A 26,946-nucleotide genomic window follows, 5' to 3' on the forward strand; every position below is an offset into this window, starting at 1 on the left:
TCCACCATTATTTAAAGATGATAGACTTAGAAGACAGTATAATACACACCCTACAAAAAGCTGCTATTTTAAATACGTGTAGGATGGTGAGGAAGTTCTTGCAGATAGAGGAGAATAATATTAGCACACAAAATTGAACACACTGCACTCCATAATTACTTGGCGCATGCCCGTTTTTATGGTTCTTTGCCAGTTAAAAGCTGAGAAATTAAAATAAAAAACATAATAATAATAATAATACTCTTTATTGTACACCCATAAGGAAAATAACAATAAAAATAGACAACAACAACAAAAAAAAAAAAACGGAAATGTACAAGAGGCGACCTTATCGCTAAACAGCGATCTCTTCCAGGCAACCTTAAGGCATAGGATAAAAAAAGGGAGGAAAAGGGTTGAGGTGTAAACAATAATTATAATAAATTTATAAAGCAAACAGCATACATATATTAAATATATACAAATATAAATACCTAATTAAACGTACACATTACACATATACACTTACATACATACACACAAATATACATACATACATACATACATACATACATACATACATACAAACAAATACAAATAAACATACATACATACATACCTACATACATTTTCATATTTTATAAGTATAGGTGGCAATACAAAAAGGCAGTTTAGAGGGCATGGTAGTGTAGTTTTAGGAGTCGCTTAAATGTTTTTAAAGATTTTGCCCGTCTGATATTCAAAGGTAAGGCATTCCAAAGTCGGGAGGATGTGACAGTAAAAGAATTGCTGAGGAAGGAAGAGGAGTGTGAAGGAATTCTTAGAATTAAATTTTGTTCAGAGCGAAGATGTCGGGAATGAGAGTGCCCCAAAAACTCGAAACGCTCTTTAAGATATGGTGGTGTTAGTGGATCAAATAGTACACAGTAAAGAAGACGGAGAATATGAGTATTCCTGCGAAGACGGATTGGGAGCCACTTGAGCTTTTTGCGGAAGTCAGAGACATGGTCGTACTTTTTTAATCCAAAAATAAACCGAATAGCAAGATTTTGTAATCGCTCAAGTTTGTTTAACTGCTCCTCTTTCAAATCAAGATAACAAGAGTCAGCATAATCAAGAATTGGTAAAAGTAGAGACTACTATACGGTATAATTTGGCCATTTAAAATTATATCAGGTAAGGCGGGTATGCTAATTTTAGATATGAGCTTTGGACTACCAACAACAATAGCTTGAGACTTGCTAGGATTCAATTGCACTCCAAAGCACCTACTCCATGCGGATATTTTCGTTAAATTATTGTTTATCGTGTTGATAGCCGCTGGTAGCTCAGAAGTTTTAGACTTACAATAAATTTGGAGATCATCTGCGTATAGGTGGTAGAGAGAAGTGATATGTTGGGAAATATTATTAATAAAAAGTGAAAACAGCAGAGGAGACGACACGCCACCCTGCGGGACGCCAGCATTGACTGAGGACCAGTCCGAATAAGAATCACAAATTCGTATACGTTGACGGCGTCCATGCAGGTAATTATGAGATATGTTAAGAGAACCTAAAGTGGCAAGCATTATGTCAAAATCTACGGTGCCAAAAGCATTACTAAAATCCAGCAACACTAATACCGTGACCTCTTGACTCGGATATCATCGGTTATTTTGACAAATGCTGTTATCGTGCTATGACCAGGACGGAAACCGGATTGCAAAGGATTTAGAAGGTTATTTTTAGAAAGGAAATATGTGAGTTGGCTTTGCACCATGCGTTCTAGGACTTTGGATAAGAAAGGAAATATGGAAATTGGACGGTAATCGTTATCACAAGTGGGATTGTTCTTTTTAGGTAAGGGAATGATTTGTGCTTCCTTCCATGCTGAAGGAAAATCACAGGAATCAATGGAAAAATTAAGCATGGAAGTTAGGATGGGACAGATGATATCAAGTATGGGGATGATCATTTTACGGCTGACGCAGTCAGCACCAACAGCATCGGAGCTAATAGCCATAATATTTTTCTTAACATCACTTTCCGTAAATCGACTAAAGAAAAAATTTGGAATATTAGGAGAGGCGAAAGCGGCGATTTGATTAAGTGTATTCTGTTTGGTAGTATCATTGATGTTACTCGAAGAAGAGAAATGCTTATTTAGCTTGTTTAGATTTATATTCTGAGGATTAAGGTTTTGACGTGCTTTACCTACTCCTATGGATTCAAGAAATTTCCATACTCTAGAAGAATCATCTTCTTCAAGTATAGATTTATGGATATGGCGTCGTTGATGGTCTCTACACACTCTATTGCAATGATTCCGAGCTTCGTTGTATTTAAGTTTATTTTTGTCACTAGGCTTTAAAATATAACGTACTTTTGCCATATTTTTCTTTCTTTGCAGCATTTTTATATCCTCAGTTAGCCAGGGAGCAGGAAGATGTCTCACCCGAATAGGACGCAATGGAGCGTGACGATCATAAAGTTGCAATATTAAGGAGTTGAAGGCAGCAACTTGCTCGTTAATTGTTGCATAATTTGAAATTTCGTGCCAGTTTGTTGCAGCTGCGTCTTCCCGCAGTTGATTCCAGTCTATTCCACCAAAATTGCGTCGCAGAAGAATTCTTGATTTAGCTTTTGGGGGTTTAATTTTATATGATAAATAAATAAGGTCATGATAAGAAAAGGCCAGAGCAGGGTATTGACCGTGTTTTTCAACGTGATCAACAGAAGAGACAAGAGCTAAGTCCAGAAGTGAGGGTAAACAATTTGGAAAGTTATGCGTTGCAGTGAGAGGAAGAACATGCAAATTAGCACCAGTAACCAAGGACCTCAGGCGAGAGGCACGATGGTCATCTTTTAACAGACATGTGTTAAAATCACCCATTAAAATTGTATGAGGGTATAAAGGCTTCAGTCGCTCCAACAGGGTTTCAAAAGATGAAAAGTAGTCGATCGTAAGGTTACAATGCTATCCAAAAAAGTATATTTTTCTACCATTAAAAGTGCTTATTGCAATTCCATTATTTTTGTGCTGCTTATAATTGTATGTGTTCTAGTTTTCACAATAAATATCCATATATTTATTGAAATAAAAGTTACCATAGCCAATTTAATTGTGTTTATAATATTTAATATCCTTTAAAAGCGAACCTTCATGTAATTCGTTGAATAGTTATAGTTTTCTTTATTATGATTGCTATTTTAAGTTCACTTAATAATCTAAAAATGATATTTTTCCACATCTTACATAAAAATATTTATAATATATATAATGCATGTGCAGTATATATTAAAGGATAAAGCCTCGAGATACATATCTGTTACAGTCAGGTCTCCTTAGAAGACTTCCATTGTATTCTTCCCCAAGGGTTAAAACGTTCGCCATTACTCTTTTACGACTATCGGCTGGCCTAACTGGAAAAATATATAATGGCAAAGGTGGCTATTGTTATATTTAACAAAGCCACTTGTCGATTATGAACACAGTTTTTTTCTTTTTTTTCAGCTTCACACTGTATCCCGTATTTATTAAAGACAGAAGGAGCTAGTGTTAAGACACTCCGTTTTCCACTTTAACTTTAGTATAATATTTAGTTTAGTATTTTTATACAGGGTGGACGAGGCAGCGCTCCTTTTACTGAAACTGCATGTAGGGTAAAATATTTCAAACCCAGAATTAAAAAAAATAATCAAGGTACCTCAACAGTTTGGACGTAGGATTTTTTTTTCATTTCACGATTTTTATACATACCTGTATTTCGTGTCACGCACACATACGTATGCGACGTTGCCGCTTTGACAGGTAAGTGTGTGCGTGCCTATGTTATACTTTACAAATGGCGTTTTATTTTAAAACGATAATTTTATTATTTATTTTGTTTGAAAAAAAAACTTTTTCATTTTTGGGAATTATTTTTTTTCCGAATTATATTAGACTTTTATAGAGTAGTTAAAACTGTGGTTTCATTTAAAGTGGTGCTGACAATTCCAACCTGTATATTACATTCGTAGGCGCTTGTAATTTATTACAGTTTAGAGGTGTCTGTCAAGAAGTTGACACCATGCTTAGTGTCTGGCAATGGACAACGTCAGTTCTAATATTATTACCAAAATCAATAAATAGTACATTATCTTTTAATTTCGTATTGCTTAATTTAATTTTAATATATATATTTTAATTTTACTATGTATTATTATTCTGAAAGTTATTTGTAATAAAATCAACTTTTCTATTACGCAATTTACCTCAGTCAACATTATAAGAAATATATATACGAGTATGTCAAACAAAGAAATAGAAGCTACGCAACTGAAATATGTAATTCGTTGATTCACGAGAATCACTTAGAAGTTTGATTTGGCCGTCGGATGTGCTCCTTTTATTTCTTTTATCTAACGTAAAAAGAAAATATGTGAATAATAAGTTATGAACGAAACTTGAGGAACGTTAAGTAAAACAATCGCAATGGTTTATTTTTATTTTTTGCTGAATATTTCTTACTTCAAGCAGTTGAAAATATGTAAATACGTTTATGATTTAGGTAAATAAATGCCAACTCTGTTAAGGATGTTAAATTTTACATAGTATATGGCAACACAAAATCTAGCATTACAAGCACACCTATAGTTATTTTCAGAACCCCAATATATTATAGTAATCTAATACCTTTGATATGCCAGCCTTTATTGTCTACGTGTGGAAGTGAGTCAATAGCTTTACAGTTCACACGTTTACATCTCTTTGGTCTACGAGTGTATTCGTTTTACACTCCGTTAGCATTACGCCTGCGTTAGTTTCCTTAATTGGACTTTCAATTTGATTAAACACCATTTCAATAGTTGGTATTGGGATTTATTTACGTATGGATTGATATAAAGCTGTTTTTTGTTTGTTTGGATGACAATTTTAAATAACTAGTTTCACCAAAAAAAACGAAAAATCAAAAAGAAACGTTACTTAAATTATTCACTTATTTAAATAAGCTTTGACAAGCAATTATTTTACAATCGTTACAAAAATGAAAACAATAAAATGTCCAAAAAAGAACTTTCAGAAAGCTTTATCTTAGGTTTTAGAGATAATTTTATAAGGTGCCATAAAAATATTTTACATACAATTTAATAAAACAAAAAGGAAGGGAGCGTAAAGGAAAAATATAGCTCCTAAAGCACAAAATTTGGGCATATTACTTTGAAATGTGTATCATGTTTCTTCGGGTCCTACGGCGTAGCATCGCTACGCAACGACGTCGTGTGTTCTAATATTGTTCTTATGAAGTTTCATATGAGGATTAATTTATTTATTTGGGGAAAGACAGGAAATGAAAGTAGGGCACAGTGTGTGTTCTATATACGCGTATTGTAATATTGGCCCTAGAGATTTCCCTAGAGGACACCTTTTGATTGATTTTAGTGAAACTATTAAAACTCCCATAGGGCTGAATATGAAGAAAAAAACCAACGGCAATGGTTTTTTTATGCTCCATAAAAATATTAGTGAAGTCTAAATATTATAAGAAAATTGGTAACCAGAACTTGTTGCACAAAGAGATGTGGTATCCATGAACGTATAGAGAGTTGTTAAAAGAAGCGTTGCGAACAATAGGTTCAAGTGTCACAAAGGGCGGGAAGACTAAACGAATGAAGGCTTCGAGAGCGAGGGTAGAGGGCAGAGGGTTGAGGGTGGCAGCGGCGGGGTGCGGCAGATACGGACTCGTGACTGCGGCGGGCGAACGCCGCGCCGGCCTCTCCTTCGATTTCGACATCAAATAAAGGAGACTGACTCTACAACCTGTCGTGTTTTAAATTTACTGTGTGAAAAAATGCTAGTACATTGATTTTGTGACGTTTGAATTTCTACGCCTGTTGCGCCATACACCCTAAACGATTTCCCGCCTTCTACTCTCTTAGGGATCGCAGTTTTCGACGATATCCAAGTAAGTGCTAATGTTATAAGTTTTTTAATATAGTTAATTGAATTGTATTTCTAGTTTATTTTATATTTTTTAAGAAATTGAAATTAATCATTTAGTTTTACAAGGTAAGATACTTTTAAAATTTATGTACGAGCTAGTCTGCGGTTTTTAACAATTATGACCGTTTAAATTTATTACTTTAACTACTATTTATGAGGAAGTTGAACATTTATGTAATAAACAAATACATTTTTAATGAGATGTAAGTAAAATTTACATACGTATAATTTTATAATTTTTCAAGCATGTTTTACCAAATATATCAAATTAAATTAAATAATCTTCAATTAAATTTGAAACCTGAAATCCGAAAACTATCTAGGATTAAATAAAAAAACTGAGTTTCGCTACCTTTATAATAAAAAATACATTTCAGTAGAAAAATATTTGCTGTGTTGGAAATCGTACATTCGTTATTTCGAGGTAGTATCACGCAACGAATGTCAAACAACATCGTTACCTTTATCAGTGAATCCACCATTTTGTTTTCTCTCTTTGTGTTAACCTCAGTCGGCACAACAAAGGCCGTTGGTTCCAGTTATTATAATTTGTTCTATATTAATATACAAATACTATATAATATTTAAAGAAATGTGAAATAAATAAATAATTTTTTATGCTTATTATATACAGAAGTTGAGTTGTAAAAGCGACAGGCTATGGGTTCTATTCCTACTCGAGGAAATAAAATATTTAATATTTTCATTTCTTTTCTCTGGTGTCGGGGCGTTGAGTCCCATTACTCAAGAATTAAAAAATAGGTATGGAGTATTAACACTACGTCTCGCTCTAACCCTCTGCCTAACCTGCTGTGCGAGATATAGCGTGAAGCTGAATACACAGAATGTTAACGAAGCCTCTACACTAAAGTGTTTTTATTTTCCAGTTAAAATTAGTTAGTCAAGCCACATAACGATTTCATTTGTCGTCAGCTCGGTTTGCGGAGTATATAACTCACCGCTCCACCGAGACTAGGTCGTTATTCTAACTAGTTGAAGTTGCTAACTTTGGTCTCTTATATTGCGTGGCTTATTGCCTCGCGAATGTTCTGAAAAACGCACGGCAACGTATGTCTTCAATTTAGATTAACTAAAAATAATGTTATACAATACCAGTATGTCTCTTTCATGAGAAATAGAGAAATAAAATATTTGTTTTTTGTTATTGTTATACAAGCTAACGGAAGACTTTAAAAACGACGTTTGTGGGTTCGATTTTTGAAAAGAAATATTTAATATTTTCATTTTTTCGCTCTGGTAACGTAAAAAGAGTGACGTTGAAATCTACCACTCAACACAAACTTCGAGAGTTCGGTGGAAAGTGGGGAACGAAAGTGTAATGAAAATTAAATGTCTTAATAGGACCTTAGGTTCCTTCTGCCTACCCGGCTACGGGATACAGCGCGAAGCTAAAAAAATGTAGTATTTTATAAACAAAGAAATTTATTATTTATCAATTTTAACAAAAAAAAAAACAAAACGTTTATTTGCACAACTCCATATATAGTCGTAATCTCTTCTATATATATTCTATTCCACACGCGTGATTTTTCAGTACATTTTTTTAGGCGACACTATATGAAATTTATGTTTTTCAACTTTATTGAAATAAGAATTTCGGCAGTTATACAATTATTTCTAAGGTTAGATTCTATTTTAAACATTTTAAAAAAATAAGCAAAAATAGATAAATATAGAGTGTAAATTACCTTTACTCTAGTGAAAGAAAATTGTAAAATATTTTTTTTATTCGAACTAAAATGATGAAATATAAAAGAAAGAAATTAAATGATACTACCATTATATATTTGAAAAATTGTTTCACACACGTGCTCTGTAGCGTTGCACGTTATAATCGTTAGAGAGTTGAGGACAACGTGTTACTTCACAAGGAAAATAAATACGTAAAGAAAACCTTTATTTTATTAGGTTTGCCCTTGTTTAGTATTATTTAATATGTATACAGTATATGTACTCTATACTATGAATATATTGAGACCAGGGGCACAAGTGTATGGCTAAATGCGACAGGTTGTGGATTCGATTCCCTCTTCAGAAAATCAAATAATATTTCTTTTCTTCGCTCTGGTGTAAAGGCAAAGCGCGGCGTTGACTTTCCCCAATCAACACGCAATGTCTCCAGAATTTGGCGGAAAATGGGAAACTGAGTGTCTTAACACTAGGCTTCCTCTGCCTTACCTGCTACTTGTGGAATACAGCGTAAACTTGCTTTTTTAAGAATATAAATGAGTAATTTTAATTTCACTTGTTTAAATAATATGTAATTCTAATTCTAGTTTTCTATACTTATCTGAAAATTGCTTAAATGAAACTTACTCGCTGGTAAATTATAAATCTAGTCGCTAAAGTTCTCTTAGAATCAATTTACTCATTCTCAAAACGTTAACAATTTTTTAAAGTTTGGAAATTTCACCATTTGAATTTGTCAACATATTAAAAAAAACTCTAAATTTCAATATTTATGTACACATTTGACTTTTATTTATAATCAGCTTTTTATAAGTGAAGTAGACGAACCTAGAAATCAATCATTTCACTTTCCCTCTACGGCCGTAGTACGTGTTGGACGTGTACTACGTGTTAGATGACGGAAATCTCAGGTTGATTTCGAAATTCTACTTCCAACTTTCGCGTGCACTAGTGGGCGTTAGCTAAAAACTATTCTCATTTTGTACTATTTTGACTAATCTTCATTAAAATCTAATATATTGTAGTTATATAACCGTTGGTCTTTCTTTTTAGCCGCGATGGTCGTTGGTTCGAAAATCAGTTAAAAGAAAAAAAGTACGATATGTGTCATCAAGAATGCATAGTCCTAAAACAGGCAAAACGGAGAGCCGAGAGAAAGTAGTTTTAAATAGATATCAATAGGTGTCTGAAATGTGAATAAAGTGAAAAAAGAAATTAATATGCAATTGCCGACATTCTATTTCAACAAAGTTAACAAACATGAATTTCATATATCTACCTCACACAATAAGCGATGTCGCCTAAAAAAATATAATGGAAAATCACGCGTGTGGAACAGAATGTATTAGCATAGAAGTGGGTGGATGAGTTGGGCAAACAAACATTTTTTTTGTTAAAACTGATGAATAATTTAATTCTTTGTTTATAAAATACTCTTTGGTTCATACTGTAGCCCGTATGCAAAGCAAAGACGTGCTTTAATTTTTTTTATTTTCACTCTGTATTAGTAGAGTAGGTAAAGGGAACCTAGGAACCTAATGTAGATATTTAAATCCTATTAAGACACTTCCGTTCCCTATCATCGCGTTTGGCCTCGTTACCGGGATGAAGAAATAAAAATATTAAATATTTCATTCCTCAAGTGAAAATCGAACCCATAACGGTCTCGTTTACAGTCATAAATAAGCCACTGCGCTACGACCTTACTTTTAATAAAATTATACTCCTGAACTAAATGCTGCTGAACTAAATGTTCAGCTTTTTAAATGGTAGCAACAACAAATTATTATTAAAACAAAGATACTGATCTAATATATCTGATAATATCTATTCAATAAATTGAATTATATTTCTATTTTTATATATAAAAGTCATTAGGCCGACGTTAACCGCGTTAACTTACTTTTATTGCTCGAAGCGGTATTAAAAGGCTTAGCATATTGGACCAGCGCAGGGCACATTTCAATTTACTACAGTATACTATGTGATAAGGTTTTTTGCATTTTATTTTTATTTTTCAATATACATATAAAAGTTCTGTTTTTAATATAGTTTTTCTTTGTTTTTTGTGGACACAAGAGTTGCCTAGAAAGGACTCTAGATTGGTGTATTTTTTATTATTTTGGTAATATTTAATTTTGAAGAACACTGTGCAAGTATAATTTACTCAATATCTATAAAACTGCGGAACTATGGTAGAAATTTGATTCGGAATGAATGAAGACAAGCCACGGCGTTGAGTTCCCCTACTCAACACACAACGCCTCGAAAATTTGGTGGAAAGTGAAGATTTTATATTTAATTTCGAAATTTATTATCGATCGATCGAGTGAAGCTAACAGTGTAAAGCAATATTGGCGAAATTAGAAGGGTGAGAGTCTCGTCATACCCATTATTCTATTGATTAGTATTGTTTATAATTTTAATTAAAGGAAATTTAATTCTATTGAAACAGTAATTCTATCACCCCTTGAAAGTAATGTTAACTTGAAATAGAAACCTCGTTGGATGTTAAAATTTTGTACTAATTAATTTGTAAATCTTAATTTAAGTTATTATTAAATAGCTATTTAACTTTAGACAGATTAAATTTAGGAATAGAGTTGTTTTACGTTTTACTATTCGCAGGATAAATATACAAAATTAAAAAATCGTCTATTTTTTTGATTAAATGGAATTTATTCAGTTGTTTATTACCTAATATAGTACGAGTATGTGCAATACAGACAAAATAAAAGAAGTTATTGACGTTAAAAATACACTTGCATTTTTATCTACATTTATATATTTTTTATATCGAACACAACGTGCCCGTCAAAAAATAACGCCAGTATTTTGCAGAAATCTTTTTCCCGTGATATCCGTGCAAATACGATCTCTAAATACAGGCTGCATCCGGCATAAGCTAGGGTAGATAGAGGGAACCTAGTGTGATGCCATTGCGTGTTGATTGGCGTAACTTAACTCTGCGCCTTGTCTTCTTACCAGAGCTGAGAAATGAAAATAATTCATTCCGTCAAGTGGGAATTGAACCCACAGACTTTTACAGTCAGATGTTGTAACGCTATGCCACGATGGCCTCAACTATTGTATTAAGTTATAATAAAGTTATTAATTTTATTTGAAACCGTCATGGCGCAGGGGCAGAAGGGTGTGACTGTAACGTGATTCTTGTGGGTACGATCCCCACTCGAGGTAATGAATTAATACTTATTATTTTAATTTCTTTGTTCCGCCACTCAAATCGCAATGCGTCGAAAAAACTCACGGAAAATGTGGAACAGTGTGTTAACACTATGTTCCCTCTGCCTACCAAGTTGTGTGCGGGATAGAGCGTGAAGCTGATTTTTTTATCAATTCAATTGGAGAGAAATATTTGAATGTGTTTTATTTATGTAAGTAGTTTTCTATGATGTATTGAGTTATAATATCGCCAGACCGTCGACCGGCATGTAGCAATCGGCTCGGGTAGCGTAATAAATTTTAAATTTCCCCGCTGTAATATGCTACGTGTATTCTATGCAATACGAGTATATGGCGATTACGGAATAAATTGATTTTGACTATAAATATCTGAGTCAAGGACGTTTCGTATTCATAATATGTAAATGGTTTGTGGTTTATTTTTATATTATTATGTAACGAAGTAAGAACGTTATAGATAGAATAAAAAATAGGAAAATGTTGGAACGAAATAAAAATGTAATTTCATAAAAAAGAAGTAAAATGCAATTTAAAGTGAATTAAAAATAATAAAATACAAAAAGAATGACAAATTAAATTTATGTTATTATTTAATTAATAATAATGGTCTCTATGCCTATCGTTTTAGCTTAACGCACATAACATAGACACTCCGTTCTCATTGAGACACTTCCGTTACCCAGTTTCTGCCGAATTCAACTCAACCCTGCGATTTGCCTCGTTACCAGAGCGAGGAAAACGAAAATAATATTTATTTATATATATTAACGAAATTCAATATTGCAATTACTGAAGTGGTCTCTATGTTCTTGTTTTTAGTACGCGTCAAAATTTATTGGTGAAAATTATCTCTCGTCTTTTTATTGGCTGAAAAACTGAATATAGAGTCAGCATTGCGTTTTCAAACTTAATTTTTTTTAAGAATTTATTTTTATTATTAAGTGTAAAAATCAAGATGTGACAGGGAAAAATAATATACATTATGTCAATCTACTTTACTTAAATTTATATATATATCTCTAGGTACAGCCACCATACTCGTATGTCACATACTCGTAGTGCTGAAATGTATTCCCTTTACGACAAAGTAAAATGACTCATTACACGGCTGGATACACTTTGTTCCTCGACTCGTGTCAGTTAGCCTAAAATAACTACTACCATGCTGACGTCATATTTCAAACAATATTAATATGTTAAAATGTAAACATTAATAATTAAAAATAATAAAAAGAGATTTGTTTCTAGTAATGCCTTTCTTTTCCAATACAATATTATTTATATATGTAGTACATGAGGCCAGTCGTGGTGGGAGGCACAAGCGTGATTGTAAACGCAACAGGTTGTGGGTTTGATTCCCACTTAGAGGAATAAAATATTTAACGTTTTTATTCATTCGTTCAACAAGGCAAAATGTGGTGTTGAGTTCTGCCACTCAACACATAATGCTTCTTTAATTCGGCGGAGGTGGAGAACGGAACTGTCTTAATGGGAACAGAAAATTTAACAATAGGGCCCCAGGTTCCATCTGCCGCACAGGGTATGTAGTATATGTAAATAACAATACGATAATTCAAACTCAACTTGCCTATACATATACATTACATTACATTCATATATACCAGAATCTGGCAGTTCATAATTAACTCGAAAACACAATCTGAAATATATATTCATTTATTTAAAATTTACTTTACTCCAGAGATGAAAAAAATAATATTAAAACTTAAATCTTTCATTGTATAACTTGCCATTGTTCCTCGCATTAACAATCTTAATTAATTAATCAATATGTAGGATCGGAAGTAAGTAAATATTATCAAGTAAGCTCCTCCAGCTTCCAGTAGCGAACTATTGTTTAATATATGCAAATTTGCTAGGACGAACGATCCCTGGTGATTAAATTACTTTAGCTTTCACACACTCTATTTAGAAATAAATGTATTAAGGCCAGTCGTGGCGTAGGGACACAAGCATGTAAACGTGACAGGTTCGATTCCCACTGAAATGAAATATTTATGTTTTCATTTTCTTCGCTCTGGTGCCAAGGCAACAGCATGGCGTTGAATTCCGCCACTCAACACGTAATGGTGGGGGGCGGACTGTCTTAAAACTAGCTTAACACCGCTACATGTCTATAAAGCGTGAAGCTGAATAATAATCAATACATGTACTAGGATCAATAAAACATACATTTAAGCAAATATTAGTACTTGTATCTACCAAAGCCTTTAAATTTCTACTTATCAGCATTACCAAACATAGTTTCATCACCAAAATAAAAGTACTAGTACGAAATATAAAATTGTACAATAATATTACTAAGTTTCTTTATTCAGTGATGGCATCATAATAAGTTAGCCTAACCGGCTTAAAAAAACCTTCGTACACATTTATTTGACTAAAATTAAAATTGCGGCTTTATTACCAATTGTGGCTCACTATAACATGGCGAAAATAGGACTAGAGGTTAGTTATTACTCTGGGAACCTAAAATCCCATCAGTGAAGCAAATCATTTGGTTTGGTACCCTTTGGATCGTTACGTCCGTAGCCGCCAGTCAGGTCACGCGCCAGCGATGTGCGTGGGTGCCGACTGGGGCGTAAAACTTTTATAACTCAGCCCTAATCTAAACTTGCACTGTTGTTGTTATTTGTTGTAATGTTAATGTTAATATATTGGTTGATTTGGTTGTTTTTATAGAAGCGAAGTTAAGTTAAAATAAAAAAGGTATGGTTAAAATGAAGTAAATTTGAATAAAATAAAGTAAAATTATCTTACTATATCGTATAGCGGATGGGGAGGAAAAATTTCCCTTAATAAATAATGTATGGTTTCTTATTTAAAAAAAATATGTAGCAAATCACTGTTTTCCACTTTTCCCCAAAAATATGGTATGTAAAAAAAGTACCAAAGATCTGAGCTGAAGTTTATCTAATCATAATAGGGAAATTTGAATATTTTTTACTACAAATTACTATTGATATCAATCCCATAAGAATTTTGTTTAGTACGAGGCAAAGTGCGGCGTTGAATTCCATAATGCCTCCAAAATTCGGCGGTAAAGGGAGAACGGAGTGCTTACACTAGGTTCCCTCCGCTTATGTGCTACATGCAGTGCAGTTACAGTGCTGTAAATACATTTATATGTATAAAAGTATATAAGTAATAGAGAAATAAATAAAAAGTATGTTTAATATACATATCAAAAATATATTATTTTGTATTCAATAGAAACACATGTGTAATATCAATATAATTCTATTATTGATAGACGTAAGCCGTAAGTCCTTGGGGTGTTCTCTTCGCGTTGCTAGGTGTCAAAGAGATAGATTTATCACTGGTAATAAATATTTCTTCAATTATTTCTTCTCTTTTAAGACTTCTAGAGCAAATTTAAATAATGTGGTAATATTAATATTAAATTATAATTAATGTTTGATAAAGGAATTTAAAGAAAATGAATGATATAAATCAGGCATCAAACTAAAACTGCATCAAACAAATGTTAAACTTATACTTTTAGAGTTTCATGCGGGCCATTCATTACTTACTCTGTTTGTAAATTATAAATGCTTGATTAACTCTAGTTGTATAAAAAAAGTCAGTTTTTCAAAACTTTAACTTAGAAAAGCTCGTCCACTGACGGGCCCGTTCCTTTTTCAGGGTTATATGTCAACGGGAAGTTCAACTCATAAAAGTTTACAAAGTTAAGTTTGTGGGCGTAAACGTTAATTTTTTTTATAAAATGAACGACAGTTATCAGTTTGTAATAGTTTTTCTCAGTAATATTATACATTCATCCATTGCCAAATTTTATTACTATAGGTAACGGATCCTTACAGATACGGAACCTTAAAAATAAACACGACATTTCTAAAAAACACTATTAAAACTCTTCAAATGACAAAAAGATGAACAGAATTCACATTTTTTATTAGAAAAAGGTAGAATGTACATCGAATGTGTCAAAAAACATGAATTTATATTCCATGCAAAGTAAATCTACTGATTTAGCTTTGCATTTCTGGCTTTATTCTACAGAAATTGTTAAAAAGATTTTAAAAGCCGCCATTAAAAATTCTTTCACATGGGCATTTATTTGGTCTTGTTGTGATAATCTGTTGTTTGCGTCTGTTGTTTGCAGTGGTAATGGGTTCCATGTGGAGGTGTATTTGTTAACCGAAACCACGAGTGGAGTGGTATTGTTGAATTTTAATGAGAGACCATGTTTCATTATCTTTCAATTGCGAATCTGTTGAAGGAATTTTTAATTATTTATCGTACTTTTGATGGTTAAATGGTTAAATATGTTGATGAATTGTTATTGTTTTTAATTTGTAATGCGTGATATTAATATATGATTGGTAATTGTTATGGATTTCTTTCAGTTTTACGCTATATTCCATATAGCAGGGTAGGCGAAGATAATATGAAAATTGCGTGTTGCGTGGCAGAACTCACATCCCCTCGAATGGGATTCGAACCCACAATTATTACGTGCTTTTACGCATATTTTAACACACATAATTAAGTGTCTACAAAATCATATTAATTAAATAAGTAAAATATGACTATATATTTGAACAAGAACAAAAACGAAAATTCCTATTAATGTAACTTTGAATTTTTCACAAGCAGCGCACTAGAAAAAGCTTTTCCTGTTTTAGGTATAAGTTACAAAGGTTCGCAGTAAGCCTGGAAGACAAACCACCATTCCGTATTTCGCCTTTTCCCTCTTCAATATTTAAGCACTACTTGTCAAAAGAAAAGTTTGGTGAAGAAAAGCTCGTGAAATTTATAACTACCTTACGCAACAACAATTCTTAGTTTGATTTCTTGGTTTTGTTCAAATGTACCGAATACTAAGTACTTCCTAATTGCATTCTTTCCTACTTAAATTTACTTTTAAATATATTTGTTCAATAAACTATCCTTACAGTGTTACCGACTGCATGCTGTTACCTCCACATACCACACGGTAGGGTAGGCTGAGGGAACCTAGTTTTAAGAGACTCCGTTTCCCACTTTCTACCGAACTCTGGAGGCATTGCGTGTTGAGTGGCAGAACTCAACGACGCGCTTTGCCTCGACACCAGAGCGAAGAAATGGAAATATAAACGTAAATAAATATTTCACTTCCTCGAGCGGGAATCGAATTTACAACCGTTGCGGTACAGTCACACCCTTGTGCCGCTGCGCGACGACGGTCTCATAAAAAATATTTTTAATATATATAATTCATATATCAACAATGAATATATTGCTCTAATATTCTCATAGAATAAAGTAATAAATTGGAACACATATGTATAAGTTTCTCCTACTTTCATATTTTGCTGTTATCTTCATATTGAAAAATGAGTGTACATTCATTTCTATTTGGGTATGTTTTATTTTATTTCTCTTTCTTTCTGTATAACATAAATATGTTTATTCTCTATATTTTCTTTATCAATTAGCCTAATTTAAGATATGTTATGTTCCGATAAAAACAAACATGTTTCGTATTTTAAAATAATAATTTTTAATATTGCAAAATTAACAATATTAAGCTTTATAATAGAGTAAACAAGACCGAGAATCGCTTCTTTCTCTTTACTCGTACATTTAAGAGCCCTAGCGTACCTAATTTTGTTTATTCCCATAAAAATCTCGAAATATTCCCAAGAGAGACATGTTTCAGGGCAACTTGGAAAATTATTTAGTTGCCACCTTCGTCTGTAAAAGTTTGGGTCATACTTTTGTTTTTCATTGTTTTTCCTTTTAAGAGTTAAATAAATTATTTGGGTTTTGTGTGAGGTTTGAAAAGGCTTAGAAAACATAGGGTTTGTTTAGTAAATGGAAGATGTTATTAGAGTATTCTTTCTTCTAAATTAGGTGGGGGTGGAGAATTGGGCAATGCGTTGATACGGAGTGTCTTAACACTAGGTTCCCTCTACCTATCCTACTATATACGGGATACAGTATGAAGATATTATAATTCTTTTTTTGTTTCTCAATAAATCAATAATAGTCCACTTTAACGTTAAATATTTTTATTAGTAGAAATATTATTTTATTTTGAAAGTATCTAAGTATATGTTTTAATTTAATTTAAATGTTATTTTACATAGTAAATTTATTATAATTGAAAGAAAAAAAATCTTTGGACAAAAATTTTCCTTAAGGCATATTTAAATTAAATATCTCTGAATCCATTCGAGCTTTTAGAATTTCTTTTAAGTAGAGATATAAAGATAAACTGATAAAATCAGTTATAATATGTATCTTAAAAAAATGAGTAAATTAAATTTATGAAACGTAATTAATTATATGTACTTCTATGAATATTATAAATATGAAACTTTGTAAGGATAGTTGTTTCTGGATCTCTAGTATTTAAAATACTAAAGGTATATGTAAACTTTAAACTTCAGCGAAGAAAATTATAATTAATTGTCCTATAATTAGTAAAGACATATATAGATGGGTAAGCACATATGCACGCATGAGATACGAATCTGTCCTTTACGTTGAAGTTAAAAAAGCTGATTTCAGTTTTCCACGAGTCTTATCAGCCCAAGGGACGCCTTCGTCGCTAACCACCCTTTACTTTCGATGTTTTTACATATTTTCTTTCGTCTATCAAGGGATCTAAAGTTGTTTTAAGAGTGTTTCTATTTACACATTTTTGACACAACCATAGATTTAAAGAGACGTGGTGCAGTCTGACGTGGTGTTAGTGAGTTCGATTCCCACTAAAGGTATAATAATTAAATAATGTTCATTTTCCTGATGGATTGAATGTTTTCTTAATTCGTGTTCGCGTTTCGAGCGTACCAGTTGGGCACAATTTACTTTGCCAAGGTCACGTTGTATTGAAAATACATGAAGTGAGTTGACCGGTAAAAAAGATCAATTTTGCTCGGGTTAACTAAAGCGTTCATTGATACTGACGTTGACGTTCCGTCACTCAACGCTCGTTGTCGTAAATTCTGACGGAAAATGATGAACGGATTGACTGAAATTACGTTGTATTTATATAGATCATAAAAAAAAAAAAATTATAACTATCTACTATTAAGAACAGTCTATTAACGTGTCTAATTATATACTTCGAAAGCTTTATATTTGTAATTGATAAGCGGTTTTCGTGATAATTAACTTTTACGAGTACCGCCCAGTCTCATTTTTTTTTATTAATATTTTTTTAAATACAAAAGATGGATTTTGCAGGGTAAGTTAGTAAAAGCATAAAAGCTGGTTTTCGTATAAATTAAAATTTCATATCCATTTATATAAAAATATTTGTATAGTCTATGTAGAAGGGTGCAACGATGCGTTTCGCGCATTTGCCAATTTTCTGCTTAAACCAGATAATGTTTTGGAATAAAGGGATGCGTGAAGATGATTATTATGTTATAGATAAATAATGAAGTAAATTACTATTTGTGATTAGCTTTAGTGTTAACTAACTACTAAAACATGGAACACGCTCCCTAATTGGATAAAAGAAGAAAGAGAAAAATGATTCAAAATAACGTGTAAAAGATCGATACACCTTTACAATTACTTTGCGTCAATAAGGAACCTTTATATTCAATGAATATCAACGGCGAGATTTATTTGGCTGATTTCAATTAATGATTGAGTGGTTTTGAAGCAACGAATCGGGAGAATGTCTTCTGTGGGACGTTCCATTTATATTATTCCATTTATATCTTTAAGTTGGAAATGTTCTCGAGTTATTGGAATTTGATTGATACGTTGTTTCTATTACGAACGTAATATTGATAATGTCAGAAAACATTTCTTGAAAAGTCTATTTAAATGTTATTTTATTATCTTCTTATATCTACAATATTTTATGTTGTAAGCTGAGAAAATATTGTAATATTCTCATACTATGTTTACTAAATCACCTTCACGCTGTATCCGTGCGGGATAGCGGGGTAGGCAGAGGGAACCAAGTGTTAAGACATCAGGTTCCCCACTTTCCGCTGAATTTATCGGTTAATAAGTACTTTACTGCCTTTATTATTTTAAACATGCTTTGTCTTACATATCATTATAATAGAAAATTTTAAAATTGTTAGGAAAAGTGCTTGCCTATCCCATTTTCATAAAACATACTTAAGAACCTCTGCGATGAACACGGCTTTCGATAAAAAAACCGCACTCAAATCGGTACATTCATTCAGGAGCTACAGACACACAAACATACAGACAGAGACAGAGGTTAAACTTATAATATCCATCGTTTTGAGTCGGGAGCTAATTAGTAGGTATTCCTTTGTATTATCCAATCAGAATATTTTAATAATGTTTTAGTATTTTAATATCGACGTACCGAGAACCATTATTTAAGAAAAAAACATTGTAATATGTACTTAGGTTCTATAGCGTAATAAAATTCCGCATAAAAATAAAAATGAATGAATATTTATTTTATGTAAATAGTACGACTATTATAAATAAACCGTGACTGTTATCAGCTAGTATACGAGATGTCAAATATTTAAATCACTTTTATCTACATATTTGGTAAATTATTTGTATATTGTGGGCCGGTCATGGCGCAGGGGCCGAAAAGCTTACTTATACTTTTCGGGTTTGTTTCCTTTATTTATATTGTAAGTTATTACTTCGTGCCTTCGTGCTTTCATGACCTCAAGGGAAGTATTCGATAGGTTTTGATTACGCGGCGAATTTCATAAAAAATGCAGCAGAAAAGATGTATAAATGCTCGTATTTTTTGATTGCGTTGACTAAGAAGCTTATTTTTTTATGCTTTAAGGGACCGTAAACCTAAATATTTGATTATTTTTGCAGTCTTATACCTCGGCGTGATCTCGAGATAATTGCTCTTGACAGACGGACAACAAAATGATGCTACAAGGTTTCTGTTTTTTCTTTTGAGATGCGGAACTCTAAAAATGAAGGTAGTGGAATTTGAATCCGTTCCTCTTTGAAACCGTCCAAGAGCTCTGACCACTAAGCCATTCTTATACAACACTTTATCGTGCAAGAGATTCTATTTATTATATTTAACGGTCGAGCTTGAAGCGTCTGTTGGACGCGGTCAAACTTTCAACTAATATCAATGTATTAGTTAAAAGTTTAACCGCGTCGAGCAGACGTTTCAAAGCTCAACTATGGAACGTTGTTTTAAACTTTAGGTGGTAAACGATTTGCGTGTTTTATAGTTACTTTAAACATAATTTATTTTTGACGCCATTCTACGAGTATTACATTTGTCAAATATTTCAAAATTTTGGGTCTTTTATGACTAAACAGATAGCTTAGGCAGTAAAAGTACACCAGTTTTAGAGTTCCATACCCAAAGGGTATAACCTATTATTGAGACTCCACTGTTCGACCGTCTGTCTGTTTGTCCATCGATCATCAGGTTGTATCTCTAGACCATTTCGATAGACAGTTGTAATTACCATAGAAATACATGTATTTCTGTTACCGCAATAACAATAAATACTAAAAAAAATACATGCACACAGCAGGGTAGGCAGAGGGAACCTAATGTAACCCAATTTCTGCCGCATTCTGGAAGCATTGCGTGTTCATTGGCAGAATTCAATACTTTTTATATTAAAGCAAAACCAGGTCATATCGCTGGTGTTCACTATATCATTTCCTTATTTATGTAAAGCCATATCTCAGAATACCCCACGTAACATACTAAGGTTACACACAGCCAGTACACGCGAGTGGAGCTACTCGGGCCCACATTTAGATCTTCATCGGGCGAAGGTTAATTGTACGGTTCGTCATTTGATTTTATTGGGTCGAGCGCCGAAGGGTTAGGCCGGAGGGACCGTATATCGTAAAATAAGAATAAAACGAATACACGACCCGCTACGGACGAAGTAATTGACAATTTTCTCATCATCACATACAATATGGCTGTTGTATTATTTTCTGTCTTAGATTCTTAAACGGATGGAATATTTTGGATTCATTTTCAATATATGTCTTATTTAATATTTTTTGATATATGTATATATAAGACAACTTTTCCAAGATATGAATAACAGGTTTCAGTATACCAAGACACTTATTGCGTGTTGAGTGGCGGATCTCAACGAAACCTTGACACCAGAGCTAAGAAACGAAAATATTAAATATTTAATTTATTCGAGGGGGAATCGAACCCACAACTGCGCCACGACTGGCCACGAAAATTTATTATAAAATACACAATATAAGTCTCCCTTTTAAATATCAAACAATATTGATACATGCTCCTGATAACGTGTGAAGTGCATGGAAATCTGAAAATACCGCGCGTGGGCGGCGTGATGCATGGATATCATTGATGATTATTTATAGCAGTACATATTGTAAATTACACCCACTGATTCTGTATTGACGCCATCTGTTTGTTTATAAATAACATATATATGTTGGGAAATAATTAATTTAATTTGTTATTTTAAATTTATCTATATTTTATGTATAGGTACGTCCTTTAGAATATTTATCTACTCTTGTTCAGCTTCTCGCTGTATCTCGCAGTAGGGTGGTGGATAGGCAGAGGGAGCCTAGTGATAAGACACTCCGCTCACCATTTTCTGTATTCTGGAGGCATTGCCAGTTATGACGGACTTCAACGCCGAAATTTGCCTCGACACTAGAGCGATAAAATGAAAATATTAAATATTTCATTTCTTGGAGTGGGAATCGAACCCAGAAGCTGTGGCGTTTACAGTCACACGTTTGTGCTCTATTGGCCTCAAATTCTATAATTCTATTTATTTCTAATAGTACTTTTAATAAAATTATACTGTGTTTAATAATAAAAAATATCCCATTACTATTAAAACCAATATACAATCAATGAGAATAGTAAAAGAACACTAGCATAACATAAAAAATCTACCAAATATAACAAAATTTTCACCCGGATATTATATTTGTCAGTATAACGTACACAATCGTAACACAATTTCAGTTTCACGGAAGTGGGGGACCGGCCGGGCGGACCCCGTTAATTACCGGATTCGACGGTAATTACGTTTCCCGGGCGACGCGACGGGCCATCGGAACAATTAACTATCATTTGGTTCCCTCGTTACTTCCATACGTATGTATTGTGTGCTGTAGGAAGGTAAATAGGCTTTTATTACTATGGCTTTAAGGTTAAAATTACAATGATTTTAAAGTTTTGAATGTTAAGTGGGGAAATTTCGAATTTATGTCGTTTATTATTATTTTGTAGTATGTTCATATAATATGCTGTTAGTAGGTTTGACTTTTCAGCTAGTAGTTGTGGATATGTTTCTCAAACTTTGTAAATATTCTCATAAATATTTATGGGGAACATTAATAAATTTGTCTATTCTACATAGAAAAAAAAAACGATTTAAAGTTAAATATGTTTTTATTTGATTTATAATATAAATAAGCTTTTATAATTATTTAAGAAATATCATCGTAATAATCAGTCATCATTGGTGGTCGACTGGCCTCACCGTATAAGAATTACTTTTTTTAGAAAAAGCTTATAGTATAGAATATATAGACAATTACTATATTTTATAATTTTAAATTAACTACAACTTAAAACTAAAAGAAACCAAGCAGTAATTCATCTTTCAGCCTTAAAACATATCCCCTACGATGCGTTCTCAGTTAAGGCACAAGCTGTCAAACCCACCGTCGGCACGCGAGACAGCAATTACAGTGCGACAGGGTAAAAGTGCATCGACAATGCCTCTCGGAAAAATTGGATTATTCGTTAGTCCCAGTTAAAATAGAGTAAGAAATTTAATTAAAATGTATCACAGCCAGCCCAATTTTTGTCACCAATTTTATTTTATTTGTATGTCTAATGAATAACTCAATTTGTATTTTTACCAGAGCGAGGTAATGAAAATAATTTATAACTCGACATTTCACAAACTGTGCCATGACTGTCTCTATAATTATAACTCAAATATTTAGAAAAATATCCATATATCTATTATGTGCATGCAGGCAAATATAATTAAAAAATATTATTTAACACTAGGTTCCCAGGTTCTCTCTACCTACCCTGCTACGTACAGAATACTACGTAAAACCTTAAATAGAAAATATATAGTGATGTGTTTTCCTGTTGGTGATTTTATTTTATTATTGTAAAACCCATACACACACACACACACACACACACACACACACACACACACACACACGCACACACACACAAAAAGTTTATTCGCAATATAAAGTCATTTATGAAATCTACCAAAAACAAGATATTTAAATATCCATAAAGATTCAAGAGCAAATCTCTGGAGAATATTTCATTGTTAGTTGGCACTGATTCGTCTTTGTCGAGTTTTGCATTCCGCAGATGGCGTTCCGCGTCAAACGGCGAATAAGCTCGTTCATTTCACCCGTTCTCGTACTGGCTCTCGTTCTCGTATGTAGAATTGTGACTGGAATATTCCTTATTCTTCACTTCCATAATTCATGCTGGAATTGGAATTTTACTATATTGTGCGCGCTTTAAATTTTAAAATGGATTCTGTAAAATTGAACTGTGTTTCGACTGTATAAAAATGATATGAAGTAAAATTGAACTGTTTCAACTATATAAGAAATCTACTTAGATTTCGTACAACTATATAAGAAATCTACTTAGATTACGTACAACTATATAAGAAATCTACTTAGATTACTACGTATCTAATATTAAAGTTTTATTTTTTATGATTAAGCTTTACGTTGTTTTTGTGTAGCAAGGTGAGAGGAAACGAGTGTTTAGTGTGATGACACTCTGTTCTCCACTTTTTAACCAACTAACAAAACATTGCGTGTTGAGTGGCGAAACTCAACGCCGTGATTTGTCTATATATATAAGAATGGAGTCCAGAAAAGCTTCAACTTTAATGGTCTAAAATGTACAATGATAACTAAGTATGGACTCACTCGTCAAAAACATATTCGTAGTACGTAGTACTTTTTTTATTTCATTAATAAAGAAATGCATTGATAATATTCTATTGTATCCCGTGGAGTAAGCAAACAATATTTGTAACAGACTTTTATCAATTTCTATTGTATTTTTCTTATTCTATTTAGATAGAGGAGGAGGATAGAGGTTGATATCGATAGAGAGATAACAATTGTTATTTTTTTAATTGTATTACCATTAAAGCTTTGTTATTGCTTATTTTGATGTTATTCCGCAATATCTCATAAAGTACGGCGTTAAGTTCCGCCATTCAACACACAATGCCTTCAGAATTCGGAAGGAAGTGCGGAACACTTAACATTAGCATTAGCATAGCATTAATATTAGGTTCCCTCAGCCTACCCTGCTGGGATACACCGTTTAATGTTGTAAAGCATTATTCTTCTATTCGCTAAACACGGTAATATTTCGCACCGTTTTTCTATATAAAGATAGGAATTTCGAAAGGCACGAGACTGGTAATTGGATGGGTAGGAAGGGCCAGTCATGCGGCAACCCCAGTACCGCCTGGTTGACTTTGAGCGGCCAATTTATTTCACCGAATACCCGAGTACCGGTGCTAAATTATTTCTTTCCTGGGTAAACAATATTAGTCAAAATATATAATAATTGCGAGTGATTCGTATATAAATAAGTAATAAATATAAATAATTATTTTTTTATACCTAAATGATGTATTATCAGTTCATTATATTGTTAAATCGAATCTAATTAATTTTACTAATTACAGTTACTACTTAACTTATTGCAATTCAATAGTCGTCGCTGGTTTTAAGGCGTAAAATGGGATCCGGATTTTCACGTCTGCGTAGAAATTTGGAGAAATCACTCTTTGATGCATCCTTACACTCTATTATGCATGTCAAATTTCATTTTTCATTTCGGCTTCGTCCGCTTGTACTATGTCTGTATACATACTTACAAAAATTTCAGTCAATTGAAAACAAAAAACTTATTATGTAACAATATTGTCACATACAATACGTTATATTGAGACACTAAATTTTTATTTATATGAAACAAACAGGGTTAAAGAATAATTGCCAGAATATATCAGTGAAAGTTGCATTTAAATCGGTTAAGCCGCTTCTGAGCTTGAACAACCGCACAGACAAACAGACGAAACGTTTCAAAATAAGCTTTTGGTTTTATTACATTAATAAATACTCCCAACAATAGATGTTCTCATATATCTTCCACGTGCAGACAGCAATGAGTTACAGTTTTATCATATGTATAGATAGATAGGTAGGTTAGGCAATTTGCATACATTTCAGTTCTGTTAAAGCTACTTCATTATTATCTATCTATCTATCTATCTCTTCATCTTTAAAGGTCAGTTCAGCTAAATAGAGCTATCGAAAGGATGGGTCATGTTTCCCAACATTCGTGTAACAAACTTCGCGACGCCTCAGCCAAGACCTCTTCTGACGATCAAGAAGAAACATTGTTCTTTGTTATACAAGCTTGCACTGATATTGGCACGTACTCGTACACTTCATAATAAAGTGAGGTTTTTGCCTTGGGGTTTTACGATGGCTTACAATGTGGGCGGATCTGCATCATTTATTGTGAGGTTGAATATAAAATCTGGTAGTAGTTGCTGGGATTGCAGTTTTTCGTTGTGTATATACGAGTATGTAAATTCACATATCGTCGGCTTAGTGTGTAAGCCTGATACAGTGTGTCCAGTAAATTTTAAAGGGGCTAACAGCTTTTTTAAAAAATCTATGAGTGTATTGTAGAAGGTTTTTACAATTTTGAAAATTCATTTGTTTTTTCTACTATATGAAAAAGTTAAGTTAGATTTAGGCCGAGAGAAGGGCACCGAAGTCTTAATAGAAACGGAGTATCTTAACACTAGGTTCCTAGATTCCCTCTGCCTATCTTCCTATGTGCGGGAACTTGCTTGCTATTTTATATTTCGTTCCGTACAATTATTAATTTAAATTAGAACATTTTCGAAGATTTTAGGCTGGCTTTTGGGCTATAGTCATCTTAAGTTAACATTTTAAAGTAAAACTATATTAGCTTGCCTGTATATCTGGACTTATGTATAAATCTTAATATTCATAGAGCAAGTCACGCTAATTAGTAGATAAACGAGTAATAGATAGTAAGTTGTTGAAATTTGTTAATGTAACCTTATTATTATATATAGTTAGTTATATTTTCACTGAACCTATTGTTGTTATCGTTCTAGAAACAATTATGTCCATATTAATTACATCGTCTTGTTGACATACATGTGTAAATGACCTATACTTATCATTTATGTATTGTATATCAATGAAAATATATATTAAATATATGATTTTTTTGTATATCTTTCCAAAAATATTTAATTGGGTGAAAATGTTAAATTATTTTACATTTGTATACACTCTAAACTAAATATTTTTTTAGAGATTGAAAGATATTAAAGTGTGTTCCTCACTTGTTTACAGTTTTTATTATATTTTTACAAATATTTCATTAATATAACTATAATAGAATATGTTATGTTTTGTGGATAATATTTTATTAATCTTGCGTATATGACGTTACCTTATACCTTAGGTTCTCAGACAGCTTCGATAAAGTCAGCCTGTTATAAAATCCAAGCTGACATTTGTTATTGTGGGTGACGAGATGTGATTGTGTTGAGTTACAATGAATATTAAAAGGCTAATTCATTGTATATTATTTTACATTGTGATAAATATTTCAAAATGCATAAAAACAAAGGAGTTGAACCATCCATTACCTCTCACAGGATACCCTTTGAAGGCCAAATCGGAATCATCAAATAAATTTTGGTCATATTGGAAAGCTAAACTGGACTCAGCAAACGTTAAACATTCAAGAAAATCAAGATCTCCAAGTCCTCAATTTGACTATGCAGGCTCTGATGATGCAGATTATTATGATGATAGTCATTTGTATCTAAACAAAAAATATCCTCTAACAGGATTATTTGGTAGTACTTTTTTTTACAATCCAGCTAATGCTCCATATTGTCAGAAAGGCGGTAAATCCTCTTCTCGTCGTCCGTATAAGCTCCTTGACTACGACTACGATAGCGATCCATTTATTAGCGCACATGGCCACATTCCGAAGCCTCCGCCTGAGTTTCGTGGGTCGGTCTT

The 26,946-nt window shown here is 32.7% G+C and overlaps 2 protein-coding genes across 2 annotated transcripts in view; one reads left to right on the forward strand and one right to left on the reverse strand.

The window, feature by feature from the left end:
- Positions 1–1,596: 1,596 nt before the first annotated feature.
- On the reverse strand, positions 1,597–2,853 carry LOC146527551 (uncharacterized). The gene has a single exon (XM_085204357.1). It carries the CDS (start codon positions 2,851–2,853, stop codon positions 1,597–1,599), a length of 1,257 nt encoding a protein of 418 aa, XP_085060483.1.
- A 2,834-nt stretch (positions 2,854–5,687) lies between these two features.
- Positions 5,688–26,946, forward strand: part of LOC146527552 (uncharacterized) — a 72,964-nt gene continuing 51,705 nt past the window's right edge. The window contains exon 1 of the mRNA XM_085204464.1: positions 5,688–5,905. The gene's annotated coding sequence lies outside the window, so the exon portion shown is untranslated. The remainder of the gene's footprint in view (positions 5,906–26,946) is intronic.

This window comes from Heliconius melpomene, chromosome 20 (assembly GCF_056956725.1).
Source record: "Heliconius melpomene rosina isolate 202511_hmr_F chromosome 20, ASM5695672v1, whole genome shotgun sequence".
Lineage (NCBI taxonomy): Eukaryota > Metazoa > Arthropoda > Insecta > Lepidoptera > Nymphalidae > Heliconius > Heliconius melpomene.